The 13,531-nt window shown below is 27.9% G+C and overlaps 1 protein-coding gene across 2 annotated transcripts in view; it reads left to right on the top strand.

Moving 5' to 3' along the window:
• Window positions 1-13,531, top strand: part of LOC142323060 (small G protein signaling modulator 2-like) — a 133,258-nt gene that overhangs the window by 85,314 nt on the left and 34,413 nt on the right. For both annotated transcript variants that reach the window (XM_075362185.1, XM_075362184.1), the window contains exons 15-19: window positions 129-368; window positions 3,296-3,461; window positions 4,737-4,831; window positions 6,115-6,379; window positions 8,521-8,654. In XM_075362185.1, coding sequence (XP_075218300.1) covers window positions 129-368; window positions 3,296-3,461; window positions 4,737-4,831; window positions 6,115-6,379; window positions 8,521-8,654 — 900 coding nt within the window. The remainder of the gene's footprint in view (window positions 1-128; window positions 369-3,295; window positions 3,462-4,736; window positions 4,832-6,114; window positions 6,380-8,520; window positions 8,655-13,531) is intronic.

Raw genomic sequence — 13,531 nt, 5'->3', positions numbered from 1 at the left:
AACTGCTTGATTTGTTATTTAAAGTATCTGTAATAAAAAAGTATACAAGAAAGCAAATAGCCTTGACTTATTTTTAATGTAAAACCGTATATGTGTTTTTATTACCGATTGTGAAATTTTTTCTAAAGGTATGGCCATACCTTCTTGGCCACTATGAGTTTGGAAGTTCATTTGAAGAGCGTCAGCAAGTTGATTATGTGATACGACAGAATTATGAAACGACGATGTCTGAATGGCTTGCTGTTGAAGCTATTGTTAGACAGAGAGACAAGGAGATGATGGCAGCTAATTTAGTTAAACTATCCAGTGAGAGCACTAGCGGTGAGGCTCCTCCTCCTAACCTTATTATGCAAGATCTTGCAAATGATGTAAGTGTTAATGTTATCTTTATCCAGTACTTGTTAGCATAATTTTATTTTTTAGCTCATTAATCTTCACATTTTTTTATTTCAAAGCTGTTGCTATCTAGACGACCCAGAAGTTGTACAGCCGTTAGGTTATAAGGTTATTCGATTTTACTTTTACAACTCTTCAGATATTTTTTTCTGCCTTTTTTTATGCGATGATTTTTTTCCAAGGCAGTTGTGGTCGATGTTTATTTTTTCAATTCCACATAATGGTTATTAATAACACTGATAAACAATTTTTGTTTCCTAATATGTGATACATGATTTTAATCTGTTTTTTGATGCTGAAAACTAATATGAACTAAGAATCTTTCTATCATCCACCATTTTTGAAAAATTTTTAAATTTTAATTAAAGAATTTTTTTTCAATGTATAGTTAGCATTTTAAGCTCCTATATTGTATTTTATGAGCTCATTTTTTATTGTTTAATTTTGTTAATAATTTGTAAGCTATAAATAAACAGTACTAGACAAAGAATTAAATCATATCATAGTCACATATCTAATACTGAAGAATGAGCGTTCATGGCCAAGATTAATAATGTCTGTTCAGGTCAAAACATGTAGCTGAAAACACAGCTGTGTTGTTTGTATTAAGCACTGGATTTAGGAATGAATTAATTTTGTTCAGTCTTATTGCTGTCCTAAGTTTGTTAACAGTGCAGTGTCATAATGCCTCAAAATTTTGTAAATGATGGGGGATGCCTTTTGTTTTGTATGTGGTGAGTTTACCATCAAATCAAATAGAAAAAACATTACACTTTTAATTAAAAAAGCATATCATTTATACTTTCATGTAAAATTGGTGGTCAGGATAAGACATCAGCTCTTCATATAGTATGCATTAATTGTTTTGCATATTTAAGAGGATGGCTGAAAGGTACATGGAAGGCTTTGCCATTTGATGTACCTATGGTTTGGCATGAACCAAAGGATCATGTAACCGATAGTTACTTTTGTTTAGTGTGTCTGGAATTTCTAAAAAAATGTAAACATACTATAAAATATCCTTCATTGAAGTCAGCAATCAGGCCTGTACCTCACAGTGAAATTATTCCAGTTCCTGAGCCACCTGTGAATGTATGTTTTGAAAGTAGCGATGAAAAATCAGACAGAAGAATACAACAATGATTTTGATTTTGAATTATCTTCCAATAAGCCACGTCTTTTATCACAAGGTGAATTAAATGACTTGGTGAGGGATTTAAATTTATCAAAAAATGAGCTAAACTATTAGAATCAAGACTACAAAGTTGGAATTTACTTTAAAAAAATATAAAAATGTTGGGCTTTCGAAGCCAAGAAAAAGAGCTTTCTCATTATTTTATTGATGAAAATAATTTGAATGTAGGAAGCGCAGCTTAGGCTTCATTTAAAGACGTTTGCAAAATTTTCTTGGCAAACAAAAATCCGACAATTACCACAATATTGTTAATAACTTCTTACTTCATACAGAGCTATGGGATATAATATGTCTTTAAAAGTACATTTCCTCCACTCTTCTGGATTTTTTCCCCAGACAACCTCGGAGACATAGTGACGAACACGGTAAACATTTCCATCAAGACATTTCGGTGATGGAAAGCCGCTATAAAGGGAAATGGAATTCTAACATGCTAGCCGATTACAGTTTGACATTAATTCGCAATGTGCCTGAGGCTATTTATAAAAGAAAAGCATCAGAAAAATCATTCTAACGCAGGTATGGTCGTGCAAAATTACAAATTTTACAGATTTTAACTATATTTTCCCTTAATTTGTTTTGAAGCGTAATTTTTTTAAAACTAAGGGTGATAGAAAAATGTTATTTACAGATCTGTAATGTATGCAAAAAAGCTATTCAAGAAATTGTATCACACTTAGAGAAATATTAAAAAATATTTTTTGTCTATCAGTGTATTAATTCCACATTTAATGTTTATTACATGCTGTCTTAATATTTTAATTTATTTTGTTTGGTTTAAAATTAATCTCTTTTAAATAACACTTTTACAGAAGTCCTTGCATTTTAATTTTATTTTTTATCCATTAAATTAGGTCATGAATAGGTAATTTTTTAATTTTATTTCTTTAAAAAAATCTTAATATTATTAAGAAAATGATCACTAAGAAAACAAAAGTAATGAGGATAGCAGGCAATAAGCTGATATGTCTGTACACAAAAGAAAATATAATTGTATTAGTAAAACATTTAAGTTATTTAAAAAGCATGTTAAAATAATATTGCAGATATGAAAAGGAAAGAAAACAGAATATCAACGGCTAAGAAAGCATTTAATAGAAAGAAACAGTTTTATGCAGCAAGATGGAGTTAAGAGTTGAAGAAATATTGCATCACATTATGAGGTATTATGATTGAAATATTATAAAAGTATTAGGAGTGAAATGTGGATGAAATGGGATAAAGAGAAGCTGAAGCCATTTAATGTGGACTTGGAGGAAACTGGAGTAAAGTAAGTGAACAGAGAGGATGGAGTGATGTGGTGAGTGGGTGAGAATAGAGTAGGAAGGCTAACCAGTCTGGAGATATGAGAAAAGAAAGGCTGATTAAAATCATGTTAGAAGAATCAGTTGAAGGTGCCAAAAAGAGAGGAGGGTAGAAAGGAGAGTAAAAACGATAGATATCTAAAAGAAAGTGAGAGCTATCAGTAACTCATAGGTTATGCTGGAAGTAGTAGTGAATTTATATGAACGTGGTGTAAGGAGACTGCAAGAAATATCTATGAAACCTTCAGTCATTTGAAGACCTGACTGTAGTTCATATCTTTATACAAAAAGAGCTTTTAATAACTCTAAAATCATGCCTTGAAGCTGGGGATAATTAAAAAAAAAAACATTTTACAGATTTTATTGGATAGTAATTCTTTTTTTTATCTGATCGATGCAGGTATTTGTAAGCTTGGGTTCTGATGAAGATGATCTTCCATTGATAGTCGATGATAATGATGATATGAGTGATAGGAAGTTACAGATAAATGTGCCAAAGTGTCCTATCAATGTCGATTCATCAAATAAAACTTCCTTGTCTGATATCGATCGTTCGCTGTCAACTGGTGAGTTTTTAATTATTTTGTTAGTAATTTTTAATCTCGCATTAACATTTTCATTGTTACATGGTTTTTAATAGTTGCAATCCCCTTCCTCATTTTGAATTTTTTGTTTGTTTGTAAATTCTGGTAAATCGATAGGGCTAGTTTGCATTCATCTTCTTTTTTTTAAACAAAAAAATTAATTTTATTAAATTTGCTAATAAATATGCAGAAATGTACTAAATTTGAATAATTACTGTAAATGAATATCCTTTCAAATGTAGTTTTCCTTCGACAATCAGTCTTCAAAAAATACAACTAAGCAATCCAGTTAGATTACTAATTGATTGTAGAACAAATTCATCATATTTTATTGCATAAATTATTATTGGGAATTCTTGGAATAAAAAACAACTGCACAACTCAAAAATGTTTATGAAAGAACGGTTAGTAAATAGTTTGAAAGATATTACTGTAACTCAAAACATAAAATAATTAAGTTTTTACACTTACAATATGAATGTAAATTTACATATAGTTGATGCTGAATGATTATAATTATTGAATTAATAATTTTTAGAGATAATGAAGACCTCATTTTTATAAAAAATTGTATTATTTATAGTTATGTACAGTGTACATAACTTTGAAATTAACAATAAATCTTATTTGTAACTTATGCCTAACTGTCAGTGCCATTTTCTCTAAATTTATAAACATGATTTTGAAAACAAAATTTTACATGATATTACTCATTTACAACAGTATTATATTAATTGGGAAACTATATGTCGATGTTCTTTTTTTGTACAGGACAACTTGAACATGAATGTCTAGTAATACTTGAGGAATTAAACTCTTATAATAATTACTTAAATTTCATTTTGAAATGGAACAAAATAGCACAATAAATTTTTGTTGACATAAATACTGAAAAAAGTAAAGGGTAGAATTAACATTAAAGTAAATAGAAATCTATAAATGGTAATGTCATTCATCATATTTTCAGTCATCCTTGTTTACATAAAAAAGCAGTAAATACATATTCCAACATGATTAAGAGAGCCATGGTTTACAACTGACATTAAAAAAAATTGAATGAAGAATTAAAAAATTAAAGCAGATTTGTACAGAAAATGAATACAATGATTTATAGATAATATTTATGATAAGCAGTTGAAATAAAACCGACCTTTATAATAAAACAAACAATATAACCTGTAAATATTTATAAGTTTGAAATACTTATATATTTTTTTCATTATGTGTGTATACACTATGAATCTATTTTGAACACAGATCCGGCTCTAGTAAATGGAAGTTTAGACGTGACCACAGAAATTGAAGATGGACTTGTGAAGAAGAAAAAAGTTGAGGTTGAAAATAACATGCAGGTGTGTCTTTTATATATATTTTATTGACATAGCTGTAGATATTCTATTTTTTTTTTTTTTTTTGGTTCTGTGTATGTAATCAAAGGCAAAAAAAAATTACACCTGTAAAAAAATCTAAAGGTTGATTGTAAAATGTTTGTAGAATATGATCAAATTTGAGTTAAGTAGAAAGGAAGATTTTCCTAAGATAATTTCTGTGGTATCTGATTTTTTTGCTGATGTTAGTGATAATCAAAGTTACTTAATTCTAGTACTGTTAGTATTCCGATGAGATATTTTTATGGTACATTTGACAGAAATAACTGCAAGTTTAAATCTTAATTATGATATAAATAACTAGGTAAATTCTGATCATACCCACCAGGTTGGTCTAGTGGTGAACGTGTCTTCCCAAATCAGCTGATTTGGAAGTTGAGAGTTCCAGCGTTCAAGTCCTAGTAAAGCCAGCTATTTTTACACGGATTTGAATTCTAGATCGTGGATACCGGTGTTCTTTGGTGGTTGGGTTTCAATTAACCACACATCTCAGGAATGGTCGAACTGAGAATGTACAAGACTACACTTCATTTACACTCATACATATCATCCTCATTCATCATCTGAAGAATTATCCAAACGGTAGTTACCGGAGGCTAAACAGGAAAAAGAAAGAAAAGGTAAATTCTGATCATCTATCGATAAACACAAGTGAAATTAAATGTATACAGTTCTGTACACATAAAACTTTATGTTTGAAAGTGTTGCTCGAACCGAAAATAAATAATGGTCATATAGTGTCAATAATAATAATGGTCAATAATGTTCCTAGGAGTAACGTTTAATGGTAAGTTGATATAGGAATATCACAAAATATTAATTAAACAAATTTTGTTAATCTATTATTAATCTTATTACTAGTCTACAATAAATGTTAGTACTACTAATCATATTTTTTAATATATTCTATACTCGCTGATGATCGTGATAATGAGATGATAGTGATGGTATGAGAATGTTAATGTTACATATCTACGGTTCTTTTTACGTTATTGAATTTTATTTTTATCGTTAAAATTTGTATATCAGTCGTGAGTATTATTTATTTACAATTTTTAACAGTATTTTACTATATTTTAAAAATAATTTTTAAATCATAATATTAATTTTTTTAACAGAAAATTAAATCTACCTAAATTTAAAATTAAACCTAAAGTAAATTTAAAATCTTTATTTGAAAATAATAAAGTTTTGGCTTTTATTATATTTTTGTTTGTGATTAGTATTTTGTGTGTTTTTTTATGCAGAATTCTCAGTCAACTGATGAAGGAATGGTAGCAGATGATGATAATAGCAATGACATTGAGGATGATGATTATGATGGAGATGACAATGATGGTACTAACAATAACAGTAGCGGTAACAAAGAAGGTGATAATGATGATGATAGTGATGGTATTGTTGACATTGTTAAGGAGGAAGATGACGATAAAGATAGTGTTACATCTTATACTAAAAATAACTGTGTATATAAAAATTCAGTTTACATAAATGCTGGAAAAACCAAAAAAGGTAATATTAATATGTATGCAAATACCTTTGGATACAAGAAAGCAAACGAATGCTCAAAAACCATTGGCAGAGACCAATTTAAATAAAATGTAGATGGCCATTAAAACTATTTAATGATCATATATAATAATAAATGCAAATAAATTATGAAAAAGTGATAATGACGAAATAATTAAGTTGCAAATAAACAGTACTTACAAGGGACTGCAAAACAAGTACTTCTATCAGTATTAATAAAGTAAAAGTAAAAACAATTGTTGAGCAAAAAAGTAAAATTATTATGTTAGACAATTCTAATTGCAAGTGTGAAGTTAGTTTAAAAACAGCCGAAATCACTGAAACTTGACTCATGTTCACTATGAACTAATGCAAGCAGCTTATGTAGGGAAGATAAGATAAAAATTTACTTCAAGAAAGATAGGGCTAGCATAAACTTTAAACTGATCAAATAGAATTTGATCAGTTTAGGAAGAATGTTACCATCCTTCCTATGAGTAAAACTTAAGATGGTAACATTTAATGTTCTTATGATACAGGTTACTTAAAAAAAAAAACTATTTTAATAAATTTAATATTTTAAATCAGCTCTAAATCTAAATTATTATCATTAACAATGAAGTTTCATCATCGTTAATGATAAAGGAAATTTCCTGACTACCTAATTTCTATTTATTATGACTATTAAAACATCTAAATTCTCTATATCAAAACAAAACAAAAATTCATGAACATTAAGGATCAGTGCTAGTATTATATTAAGGGCATTAAACATTTTTTTTAAAGTAGGGTAAAGCTGTAAAAAAAAGTGTCTATGTCAATGGAAAACTGATTATATTGAATCAATGGGTTTATGGGAGATTTTGAATCGCTTTTTTTTAGCAACTTAGTCTGAAATATAACACAAGATGTATTCAATGATAACACAATATAATTCTTGATGCCCTCTAATCATCTTTGACGAAGGATATCAAAGATTGTCAGTTTTATTTTATATAAAATCCTAAATAAATGGATGGTGTGAAAGAATTATACCTTACTTTTAAAGAATCAATTCCAAATTTTCTTTATAATTTAACATATAAAGCAGGCATGTGTAAATGACCATAAAAAAAATCTCTACAGATTTAAAATTGCAGATTACAAATAATTCTAGCAAATTCCAAAAATGATCTTTGTAAATAATACAAATATTAATTATATTTTTAAACTATCGGTACATCTAATACATTTATACAAATAAAAAGTGTTTTTTATTATGTTTTTAATTAGTATCCCTAAAAGTCCATTCTGAAAGAGCAGAGGTCATTGTAGAAACAATTAATTTCCACAAACTAACTCTAATGAAATAATCTATTGTAAGTTCAACCAGGGCTCTATCCTCCTGGTTTGTGTAACAATTATTTCTTGATTTACTCTCAGAATTCAGTAATGATGAGTTAAAAAAAATATATCGACATAAAATTTGAAAAACAACTTTTGTAGAAATTTTTACCAAAATATCCTGCTGAATGTGTATGTGTTAATAAAAAATTACATTTTATATTTGTTTGATGTTTTTAAGTTTTTTTTTTTAATGGAAATATGTCTTCCGTGATTAGTTATGGTAGTATATGACCACCTCTTAGATGAAGTTGAGTACTCCTACTGATTATTTATTAAGACATTCCAGTTATCTAACGGATAGATTAAATCCAAAATAAGTATAACTTACTGATTATAAAATACCTCCTAGCTCAATTTATTTTACAAAGTCGTGCAGTAACAATTTTTAACTTTAATTTTATCTTTTATAAAACTGATATATCCCCATTTTTAAATACATCTTAAAACTACGCATCTGCAACATTATAATGTGCTAAATTATTTAATTTGTGCTCTGTAAAAACTATAATATCTGGTTTTATTCTATACATAATAAAACTCAGCTTGTTGTAGCTTACTAGACTTCACTAAATATCAGCTATAATAAAACTGCACAATTATTAGCTGTCAATTTAATTTATTATGATAGAATTTCTTTCGTTTTCTGTAATTGATTGCAGTGAAATGCAATTGTCTACTACCTCCAAAAATTTTTTGTTAATATTAGGACAGTATCTTGATGTTAGTATGAATAACAGCTTATATCTGTTTATTTTTAGTTTACAAGTGTAAAGAGAAAGACACTGGTCATTGTTCTAGTGCATCTACTATGTTAGCTGTTAATGAAGACTCAAACCACGGTTCACACTCGGCATGTGTTTCACCAGCTAGCTCACAAGGAGGTGTATATTCTGTAAGTTTATTGCCTCTTAATAATTTCAGACTTTTACAGTAATTTAAAATAATTTCAGTCTAGTTTACATTATTTTATAATCGATCATTAAATTAATAAATAACTTATAATAAAGTGTTACTATGAGGCAAGTCATCAGTTTATTGTCTGAATTCCAGCTGCTTCCAGTTTGGTTAATAAAAGTTAATTTTTGACTATATTTAATACTTGACATATACTAAGAAAGACCAAAAAACGTTATTGCTGCTTTTAGTTCATAACTTTACTGATGCAAAGCCATTTCATTATTGATCTGTATGAAATCCAAATTGTAAGTTATTAAGATAGCTTATTGCATATCAGAATTTAAGCAAGGACTTTGTAACTAATTTTCCAATTATGTTAGACCATAGAACACGCTCTATTAGGAGATTGGTCTGTCAACAGTATTAGAAACAAATTTAAAGATTGGTATATTTACAGCTATTTTCAAACCTCTAAGAAAAACACTCATCATCATTTTTTTATTAAATATGTCTACTTACACTAGCGCAGTAAAATGGATAATTATTTTTTATAAAATTGATTGATGAACTGCCATAAACAGATGGTAACTTATTTAACGCCAATTAGTTAACAATAGTTATCGCTTTTTCTGCTCATACAGAAGAAATAAAAGAGATATCAGAATGATTTCCCTTAAAGAATCATTTAGAAAAATTACACTTTGTTAGCCTTCTGGATTAGTTTCTACTAGATTAAGAAGATTAAAAATATTTATGAAATGTATCTGAATCAGAATTAATTACATCATCATTCATGCTTAAATATTTACCTAAGATGGGCATTTTAATTCTTCCTGTTATCTGATTAATATTATCCCATTGCTGTAATAGAATAGCTTTTATAAGAACATTTTATTTGGTAATAATTTGGATTGCCTGCCTTCATCAATAAATTTTGTTTTTAAATAAAATGTTCTGCCCTTTAAAATGGTTATTCATAAACTATTTTTGTAACTCTTATATAATGAGAAAACATCAGTAATTATGCAGTTAATAAAAATTATGTTGCAATATTTTTTTTGTGTTTCACTTGGGATTTTTGTTAAGTTAGGTTAAAAAAATAAGTTAAAAAAGAACACTTTTCTTTAGTTTTTGAAAATAAATTTATGTAATGAAATGAAATTGTATATAGGTTAACAAAAAACTGATCAGACATTGAATATTATTAAAAACCACAATTTTTTATTTAATGTTAATATGAATTTAACTAAGGCAAAGATATAGCGTTCAAGTGTTAGTCCCTTGGTTGCTTATGTAATTATCACTTTTTGTTTATTTTTTTATCAGTTAATGTAAAAATATCTTAGTATTAAAAATGTGTGTGTGTATGTGTGCATGTGCACACACACATACATGTGCGTGTGCATGTGTGTTATATATATTAAAAAAAGCTATAACATGTTAATCTTATATAATTCTAGTTTTATCTAATTTCTGTCTGTTGTTTTTAATATCTATAAAACTTTTAGGATTCTAGTATTTAATTAAACTGGTAATATGGACTTTTGTTTAGAACACAAGATGTGAGTAAGTTATTTTAGTATGAAAGTAGTTAAATCGTACCTGTACTACTGACACAACATTTAATCATATTTCCATTTTCAGAGATTCGAACATCTTGTATCTAATAATGGTTGCAGTTGTAGCCAATGTACTGCAATAACCTAAGTCATTTAATTTGTTTTATGGTATTAGTTAATGTAGCCATTCAGATTCTAAATCAAAGCCTGAATTATTCTATCATAATTCCTGAGTTTATGTTTCTGTTATAAGAAATGTTTTCAGGAATATTCAAAATGAAAATTTGTTTACTGTGAGTTCTATTTCTATGTAATGTGCATGCAGTATGTTTTTATTTATAAATTCTTGGTAATTCAGTTGAGTAGAAGTAATGGGACTTTTGTTTGTCTGTCCTTATTCAAGTAGATTAGTTTTATGTGCACTTGCACTTTTCTCTCTCATTTTTCTTATGTTATTACTGTACCATCAATCAGGTCTACTTTTATAAAACCAGCTGTACTGTAAATAAATGTAATGATAGTATGTCTCCACACATTTTGAAGCTTGCCACCTAAAGGCTTTGCATGTCAATTGGTGTATTTTTTCCTGTCACTTGTTTTTACAAAAAAAAATCAACTTTAAACCTTTAAGACTTTTAACCATATTTACCATTTATGAATTATATCATTTTATATCATTCTCTTTTACTACTTACATTCTTAACTGAGATTTTTATTACAAATGAAATGAAATTATAATGTTAATAGTACTACGTTATTAGTAGACAGTTTAATGATTATAATTGATTTGCTATAGACAAAAGTAACACTGCATTATAAAATTTATTGCTGATTATGTTTAAAAAAAGCCAGACCAATGAAATGTTAATAAATCATTTATGAGTAATGTCTGTTAAATGTAGCAATTAATCAATACTTCATTGCCTTACTTTTAGAGGAAATGTTTCACATTCTTTATCAACCGCATGGCATATATTGATAACTAGAATAATGTACTGAATATAAATTTCAGTTGTCTGTTTTATTTATCCATAGGCACATGGGGATTTATTTCTGTTGGTGCCATTAATTTGCTTCTCTGAGTTTGTGTTCTCATGCATATTTTAAAGTATTATAAAGTGATATTTTACTGTTTTCTTTGTTTCTTTAAAATTATGTGTAGTTTTCTTTGTATTAATTATTGTTAAATAATTTTTGTTTTAAACTCTTAGTTATGTACAAAATTAATGAACTCAAAGTGAACACCAAAATCTGAAATTGCAAGGTTATTATATAATTAGTAATGTCTATGACTTCATGGAAAATAAAATAAAGATGATTAGATATTATTTCAAGTATATTAATTGTACTGTATATTGTATATTAATGATCAACATATTATTTCAAGAGACAAGAACAGCTCCTGTAGATGGGTTGTTCTGATTGCAAGTTCAGAAAGTAAGGAAACAGAAAGAGCAGTTATTAAGTAAATGTGTGAAAATCCATTAAGGCTCCTTTTCTTTTAGTAGACTAAATACAAAACATGTGAAAAGCTTGTTATGGGCTTGATGAATTTGACAAGTTCATTATGAGGATGACCATAAATAAATCTTTTAACATAAATAAAGTACTACTGATCGTTAAAATTGCAGTTAGTTGTGAAGGACACAGTAAACTTCTCCAGAAGTGCAACTAGTGTAATAAGAAACAAGTTAGTTTAAGTAAAACTAGTTTAAAAAGAGTTAAACAAGGTTTAACTTTAATTTCAAAGCTTTGAAATAAACAAAACTTGGAAGTAACAGGAAATTTCTTATTGAAAAAACATGATGTAAGATTTAAAAGAATACAGTGTTTGAACATGTATTCTCTTATTCTGAGAACATATATATATTCACTTGTTCTCTTATTGAGACTGTTCAAAGGACAGTTAATACATTGATGGATCATTCATTTTATCTACTCATCCTTTGAATAAATTGTGGAGTAATGATTTTGGACACAGACTCAAATTTTCAATTTCTAAAGACAGATTATTATATGAGGCATATTTTTAAAATAGGTTCATTTCTAATTTCCTGCCTAAATACACAATACAAACCGATGGTGCTTGTGTAGCTCAGCTATTTGAATCAATATTCAGGTATGTCAGGTATTAGCAACTATAGTTTTGTCATTTTGTTGTTTATATTCATCCATTTATAATGAGTGCTACAATTTGTCATCCTGTCAAGTGTAAAGTACAAGAAGTAATCCAATTTTTGATAATAAAAAATAATTTTGCAGCTGAAATTCACAGGCAAATTTGTGATTTTTACTTACAGGCCAGATATGAGTGCTACTAAAATAAGACAGTGGTGCCATTCATTTCTTGAACATTTATGATAAAGAATGTAGTGGCCCGTTGGCTGTGAGAAGAGATTTTTTTGACAAAAAAAATCAGATAGCCGATTTTTTGTCAAAAAGTTGACAAAAAAAATCTGAGAAAACTGGTGCTTCTCTGTGAGGTGATTGAAAAAATCTCAATGGAAAATCGTCCACCTTCTCTGACTTAGTTTCCAACAATTATTTTCTTTTTCTTCGCTTTAAACAGTGGCTTGCATCAGAAAGGTTTGACAATGATAGCAAATTGAAAAATGGCATTTAAGTTATTGGGGGCGTAATTTCTTGAAGACAGAATGAAGAAGCTAGTGAAAAATTTTGAAATATGTTGAAATTTTAGGCAGCTATGTAAAAAAGTAGTGAATAAATGCAGTTTTTTTTGTAAGTTATGAAGTTTATTCATATTTTTCAGTTTTGTTTTTATTTTATGGATCTTACTTTTAAAAACTCACTTCATAATAAATATACTGGAGAAGAAATACTAAATATTTAACAAGTTTGCCAGTGTTTATGGCAAATACCTTATTAACCTGAAGAACTGCTTAAAAAGGTAGTGACACTACCATGAACAAATGATTTCAAGGAATTACTTGGAAAAGGCTCAGGAAAAATTAATCCCAAATCCTTATGAATATGTTTTGATAATACTGTGTCATATCACAATACATTAGAAAAACCAACTTACATCCATGTCTAGAAAAGAATTTGAGGACTGGTTAAAAAAAAAAACACTTCCATTTTTTTCTTCTATATTATAAACTACCTCTAGTTCCATATTTAAACCCTATTAAAATGGAATGGTCTGAAGCGTAAGAATATACTGGTAGTCATAATCTAACTTTTGACATTAAAGATTTTCAAAAGATACGGAAAAATAAATTTTCTGAAATTAATAAATCATATTGGAAGCATTATCAGATAACAAGATAAAAAACAATTACAAAACAGTTTAAAT

The sequence above is a fragment of the Lycorma delicatula genome, chromosome 4 (assembly GCF_047948215.1).
Source record: "Lycorma delicatula isolate Av1 chromosome 4, ASM4794821v1, whole genome shotgun sequence".
In the NCBI taxonomy this organism is placed as follows: Eukaryota; Metazoa; Arthropoda; class Insecta; order Hemiptera; family Fulgoridae; genus Lycorma; species Lycorma delicatula.
This window is presented reverse-complemented; position numbering and strand designations above follow the sequence as displayed.